Below are 23,067 nucleotides of genomic sequence, written 5' to 3'. Positions count from 1 at the left end.
GCAACTATCATGTGAGATGCAAGCAGCAATCTGGAGGGGGTGTGGAAGGGGAAGGGGGACGGGTAGGGATGATAGTGTATGGGTGGGGAGAGAGACGAACACTGTCTGGTAGAGTGTTCATGGACTAGAATACCAACAGGTACAGCATCTGGAGGTTATGGGGCAGGAAGGTGGGGGAAAAAAAAAGGAGTGAAAAAGAAGAGGAACAGGAAAAGATGGACAAGTGTATCAGTAGAGGGCTGAAAATAAACAGGGCGAGAGTCAAGGATGGGGTGGAGATGACAGGAGAGAGGGGGTGTAAAATTAGGTTGAAGTGGCTCTGAGCACCATGGGACCTAACATCTGAGGTCATCCGTCCCCTAGAACTTAGAACTACTTAAACCTAACTAACCTAAGGACATCACACACATCCATCCCCAGGGCAGGATTTGAACCTGCGACCGTAGCGGTCTCGCGGTTCCAGACTGAAGCACCTAGAGCTGCTCAGCCATACCGGCTGGCGTAAAATTAGAGTGGAGGGTGTGGGTACAGTATGTTACTGTAGGTTGATGGCCTACCATCCTCAATCCAATGGACTTCTGGAAAGGTGGCACCGCATCCTCAAGACAGCGCTTGTATGCCATGACTGGGATTGGATGGAGGCCATCTCCTGGGTGCTGCTGGGCACACGAGCTGCCTCATTGGCAGAGGTGCTCTACTGGGAACTGTTCACCCTCCCAGCAGAGTTCATATCACAAATCACTTACTCTGTGGACATCAACCTGCCAGACCTAGTAAAATATGTCAGGAACCACATCCGCCATGTCTGCACCCCACTTTTATCCCACCATGCCAAACCAAAATCTTTGTGCACAAGGACCTCCAATCGTGTACATGCATCATGTACAGGACTGATGCTGTCAGACCCACCCTCCACCCTGTGTACAATGGCCTGTACAAGGTGCTGAAACGAGAGTCAAAAACTTTTGATATCTTGCAAGCTGGAAAAATGTCAACAGGTTCACTGAACTGCCTAAAACCAGCGTGGACTTTAGCAGACACGCCTTGTGTCTACCCTCCACCGGCCCCTCAAGCTAATTTACAATCGATCTAGACATGCGAGACTACCTCCCAGAAGACATTCCTGTAACAGTGCAGGACTCACTACTGATGGTTAGGGCCAAATTCAACAATAGACAGTCAGGCTACTGCATGGTCTGAAGGCCATTAGAGCACTACATACCCCTTCCACCTACGGTCGACAAAGCAAGACTGAAATCCACACTTTCTTTGAACTGCTACCTGGTTGTGTTAGTCCTGGAGCATATCATGACAACTAACACCCTGGACACTGCTGCTGGCAGACTGACAACCTCACCAATACCAGACGATGCACCACCAGCCACCAGCACCTCAACGGACACTGCCACCGCCCTATTGGCACCACTGCTGACATCATGGGCCAGCTGCCGTTTATGGCCACTCAGACACCTGGTGGATTACGACCTGTCAGCCCTGGCCATCACTAATTGCTAGTTGGACAATGCGTCACAATGTACTCCATTCTCCATGCTCCGTATTTTGGGTGGGGGTGGGGGAGCTCTATTGGGACATAGAACCACTGGCTCTATCCTCCAATAATATCGCTGCTCTACCGGAGCAAGAAGAACTGTGCTCTACCGGAGCAAGAAGAACTGTATCTTTGCCAGATGAGTTCTCTGTAGGACACCAAATATGCTATGCGCATTGTGTATATGCTGTAAGAATAAAAGTTTCATTGTAATTGACAGGAGTGTGAGTGATTATTAGTCATTGTAATTACCATTCCCACTCTCCACTACCTACAAGTCCACAAATATTTCTTGGCCAGTGGCTTCATCTGTGGATGCTGGGAGACAATATTTCCTTGAAGCTCCTATCAGGGTCCTGTAGCTGGGTGCTGAAATAATCTATTGATTCGAGCATGCTTTGGTGCAGTCATCAGCCAAAAAGTATTTGTGGGTTATTGATAATGACTAATCAGTCAAAACTGGCATAGTCTTTGAACAATTTATATAGCAATAACTGAGGTAAAATTTTATAACATCAGATGAAGGTAAACATATCAGGAGCTTCATTTAATCCTTTATAAATATTCTACATATGAGAAAACTTCATTAGCTCATGCTTGTTGTCAAATGAGATGAATTGCCTCATATGGTTTTGACATAGTATTAACTTGCCATCAGAATGTACCAATGTGTATCACAATAAATCAGTCCACGCAACTTTTCCCATGCTTTGAGTACCTAATGCCAATATCCTTCCACCCATGCACATCTGTATGCCCTTTGACACTTGGAGGGGAGAAAAACATGTGTGGTGTGATGACATCTATACCCTATTGAGATAAATTGAGTTTGATGTTATGGGTACTAACAACTGGTTGTTCTCTAGAAGTGATTTGTTGTCTGTTTTACTGGGCCATAGCCTGTCTGGCTGGAGTTGCAATATACAATAGCCAACAGTGTCACTTGTCATCTGCTCACTACTGCCCCCCCTGCAGATGACGGGCAACACTGGTTTTCCCTTAAACCCACATTACACCCTGACAAAGTGTCATGTGAAAATCCCAGTACCAGAAGACATCAGAGATGGCTTGCTCCTTCTATTGTAAATCTATGACCTGCCCACAATCAGAGCCCCTGTCTTGCAGATCATGTCCATCAGGTGGTTGACTTCCATGGCAACAGTCAGTACAAGGACTGCTAACACCTGTCTAACACAGCACTTTGATGTAATCCAATGCATAAATGCCAGAACTGTGGTCACAGCTGGTGCACACAAACAGTGCCCAGCATTCGCTGGTGTGTGTGCATAGATTTACCATTACGGCAAGTTTTGGCAATGGTGTGGCCCACACTAAACAAAACAGACACTAGTGCAAGCTAGATTTTACAACACAATATATGCCCCAACCTATCTTGCCGCTGACCATGTGGGTCGATTTAATGTGACTCCCCACAAATGTGTATGTGAAGTCTCACTCATTCATTCATTCTGCAGCGTCTTTCAGCTCTCCGTAAAAGTTATATTGTCTGCGAATCATGATGGAAACTGTCTATTTGGAGTCACGACCTTTGTTTTGCATGATTTACTTGGGTGCGCAATGTGCTTATCACAGGATTGGTAACCAAGCCATACCATGAGTGCAGTGTGCCAGTACTGACTTTAAAGATAAGAATTTGTTTATAACATCTAGCAAGGTATGGAAAAATAAATGTAGGCCATTAACAAGACAACTCTCATCAATTTATGTCACATTCTTGTCACCAAACCTCTTCCTTGGACATAGTGTTTGGGTGTAGCAGTAGAGCCAGTTCATTGCACCGATAGGACTGTAAGCTGTGATAACATCACTGGCACTTATGCTCCTGCATCCAAACATCCAAACAGTGCTTTGTAGAGACAAAAATCGATTTTTTAGGGCAAACATATACATATACATTTTTCTTTTTTTGTTTGTATGCTCCACTCATGAAGCCAATGTCAGTGAGCTGATCCTGGGGGCAGACTTTCTTGGCCACTGCAGGCTGCTAGCTGACATCACATATGGCCAGCTTATTGACGTAATAATAAATTTAAAGATAGCATGACAGCACTGACAGCTTGCATTCTACAAAGTGAAACCTGTGGGGTGCCCTAACCTTATGCTGACATTCTGGAAAAATTTCCTGAACTCATCTGTCTGACTGGTGCACCAAAAGACATTGAACATCCAGTGGTGCTCCACATAATAACTACATCCAGTCCACCCACATCAACTCATGCCCAATAGATTCGCGGTAGCAAAGGCCGAGTTTGAGGCCATGCTGCAACAAGGCATTGTTCGGCCATCAAGCAGCCCATGGTCATCTGTGTTGCATTTAGTTCCAACAAAAAAAAATTCTTGGTGCCTATGTGGGCAATATCACACCTTTAATCCATGAACACTGGCAGATCAATATCCAGTACTGCACCTCCAAGATTTTAGCCATGTGTTGGCAGGTGTGTTGTATTCAATAAGATCAATTGCCCAAAGGCATACACACAGATTCCAGTGACACCTGAAGACATTCAGGAAATGGTTATTGTCATACCTTTGATCTTTTCAAAAGTTTGTTTATGACTTTCCATCTTTGGAATGCTGCCCAGACCTGGCAGCAGTTCCTTGCAATGCTTGCCATGTTGTTTCGCATATCTCGATGATATTCTGGTGTTCTTGAAGTCACCCAATCTCCACCACCACCACATAATTACCATTTTACAGCACCTGAGTGAAGCCAGAATCGTTATCAAGCCAGTGAAGTGCAATTTCAGTGTGAAAGAAATCGAGCTCCTTGGCAATTTAATCACCCCCACAGGATTGCTGCCACTACTGGAAAAGGTACAAGTGATTCTGAACATGCTGCCCCTGCAGATGCACAAAGAATTACAGTGTTATCTTGGCGTGTTGAACTTTTATCACTGCCATCTGCCCAATATTGCCATCATGCCAGAATCTATGACTAAAGCAGTACACGGTCCCCACTCCAAAGGGAAAACTCCTGTGTACTGGACAGACACAGTGGAGCAGAGCTTCACAGGGTCAAAAAGGAATCTCTCAGAAGCTACACTCCTTGTGCACCAAGTACATGACATAGACAGCCATAGTAGTGGATGCCAGCCTGACTGCTACCAGTGCGGTGCTACAACAGCACGTCTGCCCAAGCTGGCAGGCACTTGGTTTTTTCTCAAAGAAGCTATCAGAAACATAATGCATTTGGAGCATTTATGACTGGGAGTTGCATATGTGGTGGTGTGATACTTCCACCCATTGGTAGACACCTGACAATTTGTCATATTCACAGACCATAAACCAACAACTCATGCATTTTGAAACGATCACTCCACATAATCACAGCACCATTTCCATCAGTTAGAATATGTGTCACAATTTCCAACAGATATCTGCCATATTTACAGGATAGACAATATAATCGCTGATTGCTTGTCCGAAGTGTGTCCCATTATCTCACCCACTGTGAACTTTGTGGATGTTTCCCTAGCACAGGAGAGTGACGAAGACCTTCACAGCTTCTGTCATGACACCTCCAGTGGCCTGCAACTGGAACTAGTGCCTGTCGTTGGCTTTACATGGCAGATTTTGTGTGACATTTTATTGGCTCACACTGACCACTCCTTCGAAAGATATCCTGGTGCAGTGCCTTCAACAGAGTCCACAGACTATCTCACCCCAGAACCAACACTACTGCAACACTCATGGCTGCGCATTTCATCTGGCCTGGGTGACAGAATGACTGCGTGAATGGGCGCACCCATGCACCACATGCTAGCGCACCAAAGTTGGGAGGCACATCCATGCACCTGTGGTTGCCTTTCCTGACATGACATGCTGATTGCACATGCCCATGTGGACCTTGTTGGCCTGTTACCTTTGTCCAAAGGCAAGTAGTATCTACTAACTATGGTGGACCATTTCACTCATTAGCCAGAGGCAACACCCATCACACACATCACTGCTGAGATCATCACCACCACCTTTGTCAACACCTGTGTGGCACGCATCGGATGCCCCAGTCACATGACAACAGACCATGGTCACCAGTTTTACTGTGGATGGTTCACGAACGTCACCAGACAGTGTGGTTTCCAATTACATAGAACCACAACTTACCATCTGGTATTGAACAGCATGGTTGAATGGCTCCATAGGACTGTAAAAACTGCTCTGACGTGCCACAGCACCACCTGGATGGAGGCATTCCCACTGGTACTGCTGGGCCTGCAAGTAACACCAAATGATGAGATTGACATGTCACCTGCCACCTCATTTACGGACAACCTCTCGCAATTGCAGTCGGTTTGACCATGCCTACATGATGACATGGCCCCCCTCCTGGCGGAATGTCTGTGCGCTCACATGGCACTCACATGGCACCGACCTGGCACAGCAGCAGGAAAGTATTCATGCATGCCAACCTGCAATACTGGAAGCACGTCATGTTGCATACTGATGTGGTACAGCCACTTCTCCAGCTGCTTACATCTTGCCTGCTCCAGCAACCACTCATTTCCTTGACATGGAGCCTACAACCGTAGCCACTGATGATGTACAGCTGCAGCCAGCTGTCATCGTGCCACCACGAGCATCTCCTACCATCTTGCTCAGGCAGTCAGTGCTGCTGCCTCGACAACACCCACCATGGAGCACATGTCACTCCCAACACAACCTTCAACGCAGTACGTCATGCCTGCCAGCCACTGCATTTGCTTCAAACTCCCATGCTGTATCATCAAGACACCACACTGTACAACTCAACAAGCATGCATCCCACCTGCTTTACAGCATTAGAATCTGGTTCCCCTAACCGCCTTCTCCTGTAGATACCCAGTCTCCCGTTGGCCTTGCCTACAGCCAGTATCTCCACTTGAGCCACAGACACCACCTCTTGTATCAACAGCTGTTTGCCCATTGAAGATTCTGGACTCACGTTCACATCCCCATGCATCCACTATGTCGTGCATTGAGGCCAGACTGGCATCCATGCCGATTTTTGTGCTTTTGTTCCTGTAAACCTTCAGATGTTGTCTCTGTACTGTGGGTTTGCTCGGCACAGCTCCTGGACTGATGTTCAAGTCATGGCAACACCATATTTGTGCAAGTTTATACTTGGTGTGCTATCTCCATACCTCTGTTGTCTCGAGTGTTGAGGTCAGATCGAGTGCCATGCTAAGCTTCTACAACTTCATCTGTCAGCGAATGTGTAGGATACTGACGAGCCACCATTGTGCTCACACTGACGTCAACATGCACCACATGAACTCTAAACTCTGAGCACCACACTTTCTCACAGCTATAGAGCTCTGCTCTCCCAGGGAAGATTTGTGCAGTATCAATACTGCAGAAATACGTGAATATGGGACTGTGGTCACAGCAGACACAAGCAAACAGTGCCTTGCATTCGCCAGCATGCATGTGCAGATTTACCATTTGATAAGTTTTGGGAATGATGCAATGGTCATCAGCCCACAGAGATGAAGCAGCCAGCAGTGCTAGCTGGACGTCACAGTGCTACACATGAGCCTGACCTTTCTTACCACAGACCACATGGGCTGAGTTAATGTGACTCCCACCAATGTGTGCACAAAATTTACTCATTTGTTCATTTTTCAGTGTCTTTCATCCCTCTGAAAAAAACATGATGGTCTGCAGGTTGTCCTGGATATTGATAATTTTGGAACATGATCTTTGTTTTGCATGGTTCACATGGCATGCAACATGCTAATCACCAGAGTGTGTACCCTCCAGGATCAGTGATTGAGCCGTGCCACCAGTGCAGTGTACCAGTACAGTGATTAAAGATAAGAGTTTGTTTGTACCATCTCTTGAGGCATGGCAAAATAAAATGTAGGTCATTGACAAAATAACTCTTGTCAATTTCCATCACGTTCCCATCACCAAGCCTCTTCCGTTGATGTAGTGCATGGGGTGCAGCAGTAAAGCTGGTTCACTGCACGTATAGGACCATAAGCAATGATCACATCACATCCTCACTTTACAGGTGAACCAGATGTGACCTGAGGCTAACATGTGATGAGTAACATTCATCAATATGAGTGATGTAGGACCATGACTGGACTGGCACTTATGCTCCTGTGTCCAAACGGTGCTCTGTAGAGACGACATATCAACTGCTGAGGGCAAACAAATATACATATTCTTTTTTAGTGTATATGCATCACTTGTGAACCTCCAGCTTTTGTGTGTGTGTGTGTGTGTGTGTGTGTGTGTGTGTGTGTTGTGTTGTGTTGTGTTGTGTTATTTCCACTGTGTGCTTATCCTTGTATGAGAACTTGACCTTCAGCCAAGATGGTGAATTTAGAACAACTACAAAAGACTCCAGAAGACCTGCTTGTGCCCAACTAGAGGTTGAAGAGTGAGTTACAGGTGTATACTTCACACGCTGGGACTCTGCGTACCCACGGGCAGCTTGGTATAGTTTCAGTAAGCCAAGCCTCACCACACTAATGTCCCCCTACTGTTGCTGGAATGGTGGCAAGCACTGGATGGGTGTTGGTCAGGCTGCCTCCCTTTTGGCCCCACAATCTGGTCATGTGAAGCAGCCAAGTGGAGGTAGTCTTCATGAGTAGCAAAATAATCTGTGACCTCGCAAAATCTTGACACGTAGTGAGCCAGCTCAACCAAACCTACACAGCGAAAGTACAAGATATAATTCTTGTTGACACAGTCCTCTTACAAATGATTGAAGGGAGAATTAATCCATCAGATCTCTTTGTCCAAGTAACAAAGGGTGTACCAATTGCTGTGCCAAGAGAAATACAGCAACTGGAGACATTTGCAGTTCCTGCACCACTTGCAGGGCCTTGCTCAGTCCAACATAGTACCAGACTTGCTGTTATGCACTATGTGGATGTACAGGTTCCCTGCTCAGGTGCAGGTGAACATTAAAACATACAGCACACGTAACAGTAACTTAGACATTGGACTAGGCTGCACATTCTCTTGGACATTTACTGTGGCAGATGTCAATCAGCCGACCGTGGGGGCAGACTTTCTCAGCCTCTATAGGCTGCTAGCTGACATCATATATGGCCAGCTTATTAATGTAACAACAAATTTAAAGATAGCACAACAGCACTGAGAGGCTGCATTCTACAATGTGAAACTTGTGAAATGCCCTGACCTTATGCTGACATTCTGGAAAAATTTCCTGAACTCACCAGCCCCAATGGTGCACCAAAGGACACCGAGCATCCAATGGTGCACCACATAACAACTACGCCCAGTCCACCCACATCGTGCCACCCATGTCAATTCATACCCAATAGACCTGCAGTAGCAAAGGCTGAGTTTAAGGCCATGAAGCAGCAAGGTATCATTCGGCCATCAAGCAGCCCATGGTCATCTGTGTTGCATTTAGTTTCAAAAAAAATTCATCACACCTGTATGGACACTATCACACCCTTAATTCATGAACAGTGCCAGATCAATATCCAGTACTGCACCTTCAAGATTTTACCCATGGCTTGGCAGGCTGTGTCACATTTAGTAAGATCAGTTGTGCAATGGTGTACACACAAATTCCATTGACACCTGAAGACGTTCAGGAAATGGCTATTGTCATCCTCTTTGGGCTTTTTGAAAGTCTGTTTATGACTTTCCATCTTTGGAATACTGTCCAGACCTGGCAGCAGTTCCTGGATGGCATCTTGCAATGCTTGCCACATTGTTTCACGTACCTCGATGACATCCTGGTATTCTCGAAGTCGCCCGAGCTCCACCATCACCATCACCTCCTCCTCCTCCTCCTCCTCCTCCTCCACCACCAACACCACCACCACCACCACCACCACCGCCACCACCTAATGACCATCTTCCAGAACCTGAGTAAAGCCAAAATCCTTATGAACCCATTGAAGTGCACTTTCTGTGTGACAGAAATTGAGTTCCTTGGCGATTCAATCACCCCCAGAGGATCAACGCCACTACTGGAGAAAGTACAAGTGATTCTGAACATGCCACATCTGCAGACATACAAAGAATTACACTGTTATCTTGGCATGTTGAACTTATATCACAGCCATCTGCCCAACACTGCCATCATGTGAGAACCTGTGACTAAGCCAAAACATCATTCCCCACTCAAAAGGGAGACTCCTGTGAATTGGACAGACACATGGGAGCAAAGCTCCACTGAGTCAAAAAGGAATCTCACAGAAGTGACACTACTTGTGGACACAGTACATGGCACAGACTTAATCATAGTGGTGGATGCCAGCCTGATCGCCATCGGTGTGGTGCTACAGGAGCATGTCAGCCAGAGCTTACAGTTCCTTGGTTTTTTCTCAAAGAAGCTATCAGAATTGCAACACGTTTGGAGCACTCATGACCAGGAGTTGTTTTTGATATACATGGCAGTTGGATACTCCCAGCCATTGGCAGAAGCCTGACAATTTGTCATATTCACAGACCATAAACCAACAACTCACATGTTTTGAAACAATCACTCCAAGTGTTCACCACGCCAATTCCAGCAATTAGAAAATGTGTCTCAATTTATGACAGATATTTGCCATATTTCTGGGATAGACAATATAGTGGCCGTTTGCTTGTTCTGAGTGTGTGCCATTATCTCACCTCCTGTGATCTTTGAGAACGTCGCCCAAGTACAGGAGAGTAATGAAAAACTGCATAGTGTCATCACGACACCTTCAGAGGCCTACATCTGGAGATAGTGCCTGTCGCTGCCTCTACATGGCAGATTTGGTGTGACATTTCCACTGGCACTCACCGACCATTCCTTCTGAAGAAATTCAGGTGCAGTGCCTTTGACTGAGTCCATGGACTATCACACCCCAGAACCAACACTACTGCGACAGTCGTGGCTGTACGTTTTGTCTGGTCTGGGCAACAGAATGACTGCCCTGAATGTGCACACTCTTACACCACATGCCAGTGCACCAAAGTTGGGAGGCATACCCACACACCCATGGGTGCCTTCCCCAACATGACATGCCGATTTGCACATGTCCACGTAGACCTATGGTGGATCATTTCACTCACTAGCCAGAGACAATACCCATCACAGAAATCACTGCCGAGACTGCCACCACTGCCTTTATCGACACCTGGGTGGCATACTTCTGATACTTCGGCCTCATGACAATAGACCGTGGCCACCAGTTTGACTGTGCATTGTTCACGCATGTCACCAGACTGTGTGGCATCCATATACACAGAACCACAAGCTGTCATCTGGCATCGAACAGCATGATTAAACATCTCCATAGGACTCTGAAAGCCTCTCTCACATGCCATGACACCACTTGGATGGAGGCCCCTCCCCCCTCAATGGTACTGCTGGGTCTGTGAATAATGCCACCTCATTTATGGGCGACCTCTCGCAATCCCAGGTGATTTTGAAGAGGAAGTACCATTCACTCATGATGACATAGCCCCTATTCTGGCAGAACATCTGTGACCTCACATGGCTGACCTCCGAGCATACACACAGAAGTGGCACAGCAGCGGAAAAGTACACTATGTGATCAAAAGTATCTGGATACCCACAAAAACATATGTATTTCATATTAGGTGCATTGTACTGCTACCTACTGCCAGGTACACCATATCAGTGACCTCAGTAGTCATTAGACATTGTTAGAGAGCAGAATGGGGTGCTCTGCGGAACTCATGGACTTCGAACGTGGTCAGGTGATTGGGTGTCACTTGTGTCATATGTTTGTATGCAAGATTTCCACACTCCTAAACATTCCTAGGTCCACTTCTTCCAACATAAAGTGGAAACGTGAAGGGACACCTACAGTACAAAAGCATACAGGCCGACCTCGTCTGTTGACCAACAGAGACTGCCAATAGTTGAAGAGGGTCGTAATGTGTAATAGGCAGACATCTATCCAGACCATCATACAGGAATTCCGAACTGCATCAGGATCCACTGCAAGTACTGTGACAGTTTGGCAGGAGGTGAGAAAACTTGGATTTCATGGTTGAGCAGCTGATCATAAGCCACACATCACGCCGGTAAATGCCAAATGACACTTTGCTTGGTGTACGGAGTGTAAACATTGGATGATTGAACAGTGGAAAAATCGCGGTACTCAGTGTGGTGATCCGATGGCAGGGTGTGGGTATGGCGAATGCCCAGTGAACGTCATCTACCAGCATGTGTAGTGCCAACATTAAAATTCAGAGGCGGTGGTGTTATGGTGTGGTCGTGTTTTTCATAGAGGGGGTTTGCACCCCTTGTTGTTTTGCATGCACTATCACAGCACAAGCCTACATCAATGTTTTAAGCACCTTCTTGCTTCCCACTGTTGAAGAGCAATTCGGGAATGGTGACTGCATCTTTCAATACGATTGAGCACCTGTTGATAATACACAGTCAGTGGCAGAGTGGTTGCACAACAATAACATCCCTGTAATGGCCTGGCCTGCATAGAGATCTGACCTGCATCCTATATAACACCTTTGGGATGTTTTGGAATGCTGACTTCATGCCAGGCCTCACCGACCAACATTGATACCTCTCCTCAGTGCAGCACTCTGTGAAAAATGGGCTGCCATTCCCCAAGAAACCTTTTAGCACCTGACCGAATGTATGCCTGCGAGAGTGGAAGCTGTCATCAGCATTACCAATGGAGGACACCATGAACTTGTAAGTCATTTTCAGCCAGGTGTCCAGATACATTTGATCACATAGTGTATTCGTGCATGGCAACCTGCAGTGCTGCAAGCATGTCATGTTATGTGCTGATGCAGTACAGCCACATCTCCAGCTGCCCTATTCTAGACCACACATGATCACCCACAGTGGAAAACTCTGCACATTGAGTGCAATGGGAAGCCATGCAGCAAGCATGCACCCCACCTGCCATACAGCATTAGAATCTGCTTCCCCACAGCCGCTATCTGTTGTAGAGACCATGTCTCCAGCTGGCCTCACTTGCAGTCAAGCTCTGAACACCTTGTGATGTTTACCTGCTTTATTTCATCATTGATTGTCCTTGGTGTCGATGTACTGCATTGCTATACTGGCTGAAAAATGGTGGTGGAAGTTCAACACTGAGTACTTTAAATGATGTAGCCGGCAGGTGCACATTTGCATTTCACAATTCTTTACTTTCACTGTCCAAAACCCCCACTAATACACAGTTATATGGCCAGTGCACTGTTGTTTAACTTTCAATAAGCCTCTTTAATAGATTGCAATCAAACATCAACATACTGCTACAATAGTTTACTGTTGAACATCTATGAGCAATGAAAACCTAACCAAACATTTCACAGTCTTTCAGATAAATTGAACAGATGCCGTCATTGCTTTAATGCATGGCCTATAGGTGTACCATTTATTTTACAGTTACGTTGATGCATTGTTGTTGTTCATACCTACACACGTTTCTTGTCTGAAACTCGGTTGTGGACTGACTGTCTCAGGACCAAAAATTGGACCCTTATATATCATCAAAGTAATAGGCTCTGAAACTACACATTGTTTGATGTTTAATTTACAAAAATTACAGTTAAAAATTAACTCCTTCAATTAATTGCATACATCAAAAAATTGTGTCATTTTAACAGTTTCTTCTACTACAAGGGTTAAGCTGGATTATTTGTTTAAATCATGAAATTAATGCAAACGATACTTTTGACAAAAATGGTAATTACTTTGGAATTAATTAAGAGCTGTCTTTGCTAGCATGTTTTTGAATAGAGCCAAATAAATCCTTTAAGAATACTATTAGTTGTTCCTCTAGATGTTTATAATTGTTATAGAATTTATATTTGTTTATAAGTCAACATTAGAATTTAAGTTATGAAACAATTACTGATTTCACCCTATAACAAAAGACACTAACTAATAATAATCAAAATGAATTAGAAAATCAATGACACACATGAAACTAAGCACAAAATTAGATCTGGTACTATATTCTTTAAAACTGAGTGCCAACCTTTCTCTTTTGTAAAAATGCAGATTACACTCACGTATATTAATGGTAATTAGTTCAAAAATGAAAAAATGAATTTAAGGAGGCAGATGGCAAAACAAGAGGGGGAAGTAAAAATATCCCACCTCTCTTCATCACAACCTCCTCCAGGCTGCTTGCCTGTCAAAGTTTCTGGACTGACTTTCATGTCCCCATGTATCCAACATGTCAGGCGTTGAGGCCAGATCAGTATCCATGCCGGTTTTTGTACTTGTGTTCCTGTTGAGCTCCAGACATCATCTTCGTGCTACTGGAATTGCCCATTGCAGCTCCTGGACCAGCATTTGAGTCATGACAACACCATACTAATGCAAGTTTATACTCAGCATGCAATCTCTGTACCTCTGCTGTCTTGAGCATTGAGGTCAGATAGAGTGCTCCACCGTGCTTCTACGACTGAGTCCGTCGGCGAACTTGTGGAACAGTGCAACTCATGAACCTCTGATTTGTCAATCTGGATGTCATTCTGAGCAATTCAAATGGAGAACTTCATTATACTGTATTGTGTTAACTGTAGCACTAGTGATTGCTCTATGTCATTATTAAGCTACCAGTGCAACAGATTTTGAGACATCTTTCTAACTGACACACAGCCACAGACCTGTGTCACACATTGCTGTGGACAGTTTGTAGCGAGTGCCAGCTGCCACTGACGCCACTAGCTTAACATTCGAGGACACACTCACCGCATGCTCACCATCCCTGCATGCAGACATCATTGGCCACCACCCTTCCTCTGCTGACTGACCTGCCACCATTGCACTCGCACTAACATCACCACACAGCATGTGAACTCTAAACACCTATGAGCCACAGTCTGATCGCCACACTTTCTCACAGTTATGGAGCCCTGCTCTCCAAGAGAGGATCTGTGCCATGGCTGAACTGCAGATATGCGTGAACAGCGGAACTGTGGTCACAGCCAACACAAACAAACAGTGCTCCACATTTGCCAGCTTGTGTGTGCAGATTTACCATTGTGCCAAATTTTGGCAATGGTGTAGTGTGCAGTAGCCCACACTAGACAAAGCAGGCAGTAGTGCTAGCTGGACATCACAATGCAACACACAGCCCTGACCACATGGGTCGAGTTAATGTGACCCCCACAAATGCATACACAAAGTCTCGCACATTCATTCATTTTGCAGTTTCTTTCACCATCAGCAGAAGACATGATGGTCTGTGGGTCATGCTGGAAAGTGACAATTTGGAGTCTCAATCTTTGTTTCGCATGGTTCACACAGTCATGCAACATACTAATCACCAGAGTGTGTATCCTCCAGGATCATTGATCAAGCCATACCACCAGTGCAATGTGCCAGTGTGGACATTGAATATAAGAGTTTATTTGTAACATTTAGTAAGGTATGGCTAAATAAATGTAGTTCATTGACAAAACAACTCTTATCAATTTCCATCACATTCCCATTGCCTAGCCCCGTCTTCGGACATAGCGCATGGATGTGGCAGTAAAGCTGGTTCCCAGCACATCCAGGATCATAAACGGCAATAACATCACACCCCTGCTTCACCATTCTACATGCCAACAGAGGTTCTTTCTCTTTAACACAACTGATACTCCTCATTCAATTGTTCATTAGTGTATACTAAAGCAAGGACAATTATTTTTGTAGCAACCATGCATTTTAATATTTATTCAGAACCACTTTCTGTTGCATATCATACACATGATGCTCCCTGCCGCCGTTGGATAAGCAGCTGCAGCAGCAAGTCGTATACTCCTAGCTCACTCATTTGATACATAGTTTAATTCTTAATTTCTTTGCGTGTTTTTAGTACTTGCATTGTTTAATTCATAAATTTTGGGCGTATTATAGTATTTGAGAGTTGTAGCATCGAGTTTTAGTACCTGAGTAGTGTAAATTCGCGTAGTCATTTGTCTTCTGTTTTTGTTTTGAACGGCCAGTGTCGGTTGGTCACAGTCAGTGTGCTCCCTGCCGCCGTTGGATAAGCAGCTGCAGCAGCAAGTCGTATACTCCTACCTCACTCTTTTTTTACATAGTTTAATTCTTAATTTCTTTGCGTGTTTTTGGTACTTGCATTGTTTAATTCATAAATTTCGGGTGTATTATAGTATTTGAGAGTTGTAGCATCGCGTTTTAGTACCTGAATAGTGTAAATTCGCGTAGTCATCTATCTTCTGTTTTTGTTTTGAACGGCCAGTGTCGGTTGGTCACAGTCAGTGTGCTCCCTGCCGTCGTTGGATAAGCAGCTGCAGCAGCAAGTCATATACTCCTACCTCACTCATTTGTTACATAGCTTAATTCTTAATTTCTTTGCATGTTTTTGGTACTTGCATTGTTTAATTCATAAATTTTGGGTGTATTATAGTATTTGAGAGTTGTAGCATCGCTTTTTAGTACCTGAATAGTATAAAATCGCGTAGTCTCGTTCCGCCGCCGAGCAGTGTGTAAGCAGTGCGCAAGTAGCAGCATTACTGCATTTACTAGGCAATATTGTATTTTAATAACCATTTAAATTTTGTGTCGATTTGTTTGCGCTCTCTGTAGATTAGTTCAGACGTTCTTTGCACAACAGTTTTTAGCATGGATAGGGACTGCAACTGCTGTGTTCGGATGCAGGCTGAGTTGGCATCCCTTCGCTCCCAGCTTCAGGCAGTGTTGGCTACGGTCACACAGCTTGAGGCTGTTGCCAATGGGCATCACTGTGGGGGTCCGGATGGGGGTTTGTCAGGACGGCCAGTTCGTCCCACGCATCCCCCGATCGGACTACGACTGTGGTTGCCCGGGATACTGCCCGCATTGAGGCTGATCCCTCACCTGTGGTAGAGTGGGAGGTCGTCTCAAGGTGTGGCAGGGGGCGAAAGACATTCCGGAGGGCTGAATGGAAGGCCTCTCCAGTTTGTCTGACGAACTGGTTTCAGGCTATGTCTCAGGCTGATACTGATCTTCAGCCTGACATGGCTGCTTGTCCTGTTCCAGAGGTTGCCCCTCAGTCTGCAAGATCCGGGCGGTCGCAGAGGGTGGGCTTACTGGTAGTTGGGAGCTCCAATGTCAGGCGCGTAATGGGGCCCCTTATGGATATGGCAGCAAGAGAGGGGAAGAAAACCAATGTGCACTCCGTGTGCATACCGGGGGGAGTCATTCAAAATGTGGAAAGGGTCCTTCCGGATGCCATGAAGGGTACGGCGTGCACCCATCTGCAGGTAGTCGCTCATGTCAGCACCAATGATGTGTGTCGCTATGGATCGGAGGAAATCCTCTCTGGCTTCCAGTGGCTATCTGATTTGGTGAAGACTGCCAGTCTCGCTAGCAGGATGAAAGCAGAGCTCACCATCTGCAGCATCGTCGACAGGACTGACTGCGGATCTTTGGTACGGAGCTGAGTGGAGGGTCTGAATCAGAGTCTGAGACAGTTCTGCGACTGTGTGGGCTGCAGATTCCTCGACTTGCGCCATGGGGTGGTGGGGTCCACTACACGCAGCAAGCGGCTACACGGGTAGCAGGGGTTGTGTGGCGTGGACTGGGCGGTTTTTTAGGTTAGATGGCCTTGGGCAAGTGCAGAAAGGGGAACAGCCTCAACGGGTGCGGGACAAAGTCAGGACATGCGGGGACCAAGCAGCAGTCGGTATTGTAATTGTATACTATCGAAGCTGCGTTGGTAAAGTACCAGAACTTAAAGTGTTGATAGAAAGCACCGAAGCTGAAATCGTTATAGGTACAGAAAGCTGGCTGAAGCCAGAGATAAATTCTGCCAAAATTTTTACAAAGGTACAGACGGTGTTTAGAAAGGATAGATTGCATGCAACCGGTGGTGGAGTGCTCATCGCTGTTAGTAGTAGTTTATCCTGTAGTGAAGTAGAAGTGGATAGTTCCTGTGAATTATTATGGGTGGAGGTTACACTCAACAACCGAGCTAGGTTAATAATTGGCTCCTTTTACCGACCTCCCGACTCAGCAGCATTAGTGGCAGAACAACTGAGAGAAAATTTGGAATACATTTCACATAAATTTTCTCAGCATGTTATAGTCTTAGGTGGAGATTTCAATTTACCAGATATAGACTGGGACACTCAGATGTTTAGGACGGGTGGTAGGGACGAGCATTGAGTGACATTATACTGATTGCACTATCCGAAAATTACCTCGAGCAATTAAACAGAGAACCGACTCGTGGAGATAACACCTTGGACCTACTGATAACAAACAGACCCGAACTTTTCGACTCTGTATGTGCAGAACAGGGAATCGGTGATCATAAGGCCGTTGCAACATCCCTGAATATGGAAGTTAATAGGAATATAAAAAAAGGGAGGAAGGTTTATCTGTTTAGCAAGAGTAATAGAAGGCAGATTTCAGTCTACCTAACAGATCAAAACGAAAATTTCTGTTCCGACACTGACAATGTTGAGTGTTTATGGAAAAAGTTCAAGGCAATCGTAAAATGCGTTTTAGACAGGTACGTGCCGAGTAAAACTGTGAGGGACGGGAAAAACCCATCGTGGTACAACAACAAAGTTAGGAAACTACTGCGAAAGCAAAGAGAGCTTCACTCCAAGTTTAAACACAGCCAAAACCTCTCAGACAAACAGAAGCTAAACGATGTCAAAGTTAGCGTAAGGAGGGCTATGCGTGAAGCGTTCAGTGAATTCGAAAGTAAAATTCTATGTACCGACTTGACAGAAAATCCTAGGAAGTTATGGCCTTACGTTAAATCAGTAAGTGGCTCAAAACAGCATATCCAGACACTCCGGGATGATGATGCCATTGAAACAGAGGATGACACGCGTAAAGCTGAAGTACTAAACACCTTTTTCCAAAGCTGTTTCACAGAGGAAGACCGCACTGCAGTTCCTTCTCTAAATCCTCACACAAACGAAAAAATGGCTGACATCGAAATAAGTGTCCAAGGAATAGAAAAGCAACTGGAATCACTCGACAGAGGAAAGTCCACTGGACCTAACGGGATACCAATTCGATTCTACACAGAGTACGCGAAAGAACTTGCCCCCCTTCTAACAGCCATGTACCGCAAGTCTCTAGAGGAACGGAAGGTTCCAAATGATTGGAAAAGAGCACAGGTAGTCCCAGTCTTCAAGAAGGGTCATCGAGCAGATGCGCAAAACTATAGACCTATATCTCTGACGTCGATCTATTGTAGAATTTTAGAACATGTTTTTTGCTGGAGTATCATGTCGTTTTTGGAAACCCAGAATCTACTCTGTAGGAATCAACATGGATTCCGGAAACAGCGATCGTGTGAGACCCAACTCGCTTTATTTGTACATGAGACCCAGAAAATATTAGATACGGGCTCCCAGGTAGATGCTATTTTTCTTGACTTCCGGAAGGCGTTCGATACAGTTCCGCACTGTCGCCTGATAAACAAAGTAAGAGCCTACGGAATATCAGACCAGCTGTGAGGCTGGATTGAAGAGTTTTTAGCAAACAGAACACAGCATGTTGTTATCAACGGAGAGACGTCTACAGACGTTAAAGTAACTTCTGGCGTGCCACAGGGGAGTGTTATGGGACCATTGCTTTTCACAATATATATAAATGACCTAGTAGATAGTGTCGGAAGTTCCATGCGGCTTTTCGCGGATGATGCTGTAGTATACAGAGAAGTTGCAGCATTAGAAAATTGTAGCGAAATGCAGGAAGATCTGCAGCGGATAGGCACTTGGTGCAGGGAGTGCCAACTGACCCTTAACATATACAAATGTGATGTATTGCGAATACATAGAAAGAAGGATCCTTTATTGTATGATTATATGATAGCGGAACAAACACTGGTAGCAGTTACTTCTGTAAAATATCTGGGAGTATACGTGCAGAACAATTTGAAGTGGAATGATCATATAAAATTAATTGTTGGTAAGGCGGGTACCAGGTTGAGATTCATTGGGAGAGTCCTTAGAAAATGTAGTCCATCAACAAAGGAGGTGGCTTACAAAACACTCGTTCGACCTATACTTGAGTATTGCTCATCAGTGTGGGATCCGTACCAGATAGAGAAGATCCAAAGAAGAGCGGCGCGTTTCGTCACAGGGTTATTTGGTAACCATGATAGCGTTACGGAGATGTTTAACAAACTCAAGTGGCAGACTCTGCAAGAGAGGCGCTCTGCATCGCGGTGTAGCTTGCTCGCCAGGTTTCGAGAGGGTGCGTTTCTGGATGAGGTATCGAATATATTGCTTCCCCCTACCTATACCTCCCGAGGAGATCACGAATGTAAAATTAGAGTGATTAGAACGCGCATGGAGTCTTTCAGACAGTCGTTCTTCTCGCAAACCATACGCGACTGGAACAGGAAACGGAGGTAATGACAGTGGCACGTAAAGTGCCCTCCGCCACACACCGTTGGGTGGCTTGCAGAGTATAAATGTAGATGTAGATGTGGATGATTCTGCCTCATGTTTCACAGAAAATTCACTATTAAACACCCAGAAAAAGAACTGCAAAATATATTTTAATTGTATGATTTTAAGAACTGTATATTTGAGAACACATTATTGATTGTAGAGTGATTTGAAAATTTGGAAAAGACTGCATATGCATCTAAATCCAAATTCAGTAAATAATTACAAAGTGTGTAGAGTGATCTGAAGATTTGGAAAAGATTGCATCTACATCTGAACCTAAACTCAGCAAATAATTGCAAAGTGTGTAGATGATCTGAAGACTTGAAAATACTGCACTTGCATCTAAATCTAAACACAGCAAATAATTGGAAAGTGTGAAATAGAGGCTATCAAATCAGTGGAAGATTTTCTTCATTAAATCTTTGAAAAATTCCACAAGATAGATATGTTAAGAGCACAGCATGCTCATGGCACAGTTTTTTGCATGTTATTCATTCCTCTCAGCTTGCTTTCCACACAGGTCAGCTTCACTTGACCAGCTTGTGGATAAGTTATCCAAAAACCTCAGTTTGTCTGCTTTACAAGCATAAATCTCAGTTTTCATTTTGTTGACCTTTAGTCAATAATGCTAGTATACTTTACATACTTGGGCTCAAAACTATCTTATGGCATAATCTTCTTGGGTAATGCAACTGAGGGGGAAAAGTGTTTTTCTGCAGAAACATGCAATAAGAATGTTGTGCAAAGTTGGTAACTGAACTTTTTACAGAAGCCTCTTTAGAGACTTTATACTTCTGTGCCGATACATACACTCTGAAATAGTATTTGCAGTTAATAACAAAAGTTGATTTAGGATGAATTCACAACCACGATTCTAGAAATAAAAATAAGGTTGAGAATGGAGTTTTATAGTGTAGTGTAAGTGTCTATAGCAGATCACTTTTGCACATCAAGCAGGAAATTGAAAATCCTCAAATATTGAAAAACAAAGCAAAACATTAAATATTTAGTCACTCCTTCAATTTATCAGATTATCTGGACTCAAGAGTGTACATTCTGTGTAACTCTAATATCATAAAGAGCTTAACTTTTCTAGTATGTAGACTGCTGATAAGGTTCTACGTAAAATTATATGATTTTTGTATGTATTAATTCAAAACAGCAACTGAGTAGTATAGGAGAAGGATCAATGTCACTTTTCAAAGTATTCGTTTTTCCCGTAACATACACATATAAAGCGATCAAGAAGTAACTATGATAACTGTCAGTATGAGTAGATTAGCATTAGTCACAATTCATTGTTAGTACACTTTACAGAAGCAGCCCTGGGCAGTTACTTCTGCCTCTTAATTTGTAAGATGACTTGTTCCATATCCCTGAAAGTTCCCCTTCAATATGGCCTCTTAATTTGTAACATGACTTGTTCCATATCCCTGAAAGTTCCCCTTAAATATGGGACTTACATAAAACAATGTGTGAATGAATGAATGAACTGTCCACATCCCAAGTCCATGATCAACAGCTAAGATTTGCCACTGCCTAAAGACTTTATAATTATAGTATAATGTATGAATTGTGAATGAACAAGCACAAAAGTTCTAAATCAAGTTCTGTTATTTCTCATTTTTAGGTTCTTTGGCCTTACAGAAAACCTTTGATAATTGTAACTCCAAAAACATTGTTGAGATTGCCTGAGGCAACATCATCATTATCAGATATGTCTCCTGGCACTACCTTCTCTCCTGTAATAGGTTTGTATTCCCTAATGCAAAGTGAAAATGTGATTTTACATATTTTATTTACAGTGTTATGGTTGGTGGATCTTAATACATAGATAAATAGCCTCCTAGCAAAGAATGTATAACCATTGGTGTCCCTCAATGTAATATAGGGGTTATCATATTGTTTCTAATTTACCTTAATATTTTCTTTTGGTATGGCATGGAAGAGAAAATAGTATAGTTTGCTGATGACATTTACATGATAATCAGCAACAAATATTTATTTATTTATTTATTTATTTTTATTTATTGTATTTTTTTGCATGGAGACACCAACTGGTGTCTTTTGCAAACGTCATAGCATTTTTTTACAAGTTTAGTACAGTCATAAATACATATGTGATTACTCATACATGATACAAATGTACCATTGTACCTAATAAGGCACAATATTGGGTGTTACATTGTACCTATTACAAATATTCAGATTTTACACAATGATTTATTTTAGTTTAATATTAATATTCACTTAAAGAATATAAACACTTGTCAATCAAGAAATATTTCAGTTTCACTTTGAATAAGTTCCCTTTGTGGCACCTTAAAGAGCTCGGTAATCTGTTGTACCATATTTGAGCACTAATGCGTGGACTATGGTCTGTTGTTTTTAATTTTGTTCTTTGTCTGTAGTAGCAGTCTTTATTTCTTGTATTATAGGCATGCATATCAGAGCACTTTGTTGCTTTGTTTTGATGTGTTACAAAAAATATAATTAATTTGTAAAGATACAGTGAGTAGACTGTGAGGTATTTATGATGAACAAAGATTTCCCTAATCCATGGATAATTCTGACTGCTCTTTTCTGTAGGGTTAATATTCTGTTCATATGTATGTCGGCAGCACAACCCCATATCTCTATTCCGTAATTAATCTGTGCAAAAATGGTTCCATAATAAATTATTTAAAATGTCTGATGTGGGACTACTTTTGATAACTGGCTGATTAGATATAATGAACTGCTGATTTTATTGCATAAAAATTTGATATCGTTTACCCATCTTAGATTTTCATCTAGGTGAATACCTAGAAATCTGCAGCCTTCTGTGCCCACTACTTGAATTCCACCTATGTTGCTGATAGAGGTTTGGTGTGAGTTTGTAAGTTTAAATGGCAATAACTGAGATTTACTGATATTAACTTTCAAACCTTGATCTTGAAAATAAGTAGTCATTTGATGTAGTCCCTCAGTTGCTACCAACGTTAACTCATCATTTTGTTTACCAAGAAATAACAGTGAGGTATCGTCTGCAAAGGTTATCAATTGGGAGTTCAAAGGTTGCTCTATATCATGTATGTACACTAGGAAAAGCAAAGGGCCCAAAATTGAGCCCTGGGGTACACCTGGTGTGACTGTCTCATATTTGGACTGGAAATTAATGATCTGATTATTGATTTTGTAAGTCA

The 23,067-nt window shown here is 43.6% G+C and overlaps 1 protein-coding gene across 1 annotated transcript in view; it reads left to right on the top strand.

Moving 5' to 3' along the window:
• The window catches only part of LOC126481579 (probable 2-oxoglutarate dehydrogenase E1 component DHKTD1 homolog, mitochondrial), a 335,870-nt gene that overhangs the window by 252,841 nt on the left and 59,962 nt on the right, over positions 1-23,067 (top strand). Inside the window, exon 16 of the mRNA XM_050105438.1 lies at positions 21,513-21,633. Within this exon, the coding sequence (XP_049961395.1) occupies positions 21,513-21,633 (121 nt within the window). The remainder of the gene's footprint in view (positions 1-21,512; positions 21,634-23,067) is intronic.

Source organism: Schistocerca serialis, chromosome 5, assembly GCF_023864345.2.
Source record: "Schistocerca serialis cubense isolate TAMUIC-IGC-003099 chromosome 5, iqSchSeri2.2, whole genome shotgun sequence".
NCBI classification, from domain to species: Eukaryota; Metazoa; Arthropoda; class Insecta; order Orthoptera; family Acrididae; genus Schistocerca; species Schistocerca serialis.
Note: the sequence above shows the minus strand (reverse complement) of the source record. Positions and strands in the feature narration are given on the sequence as shown.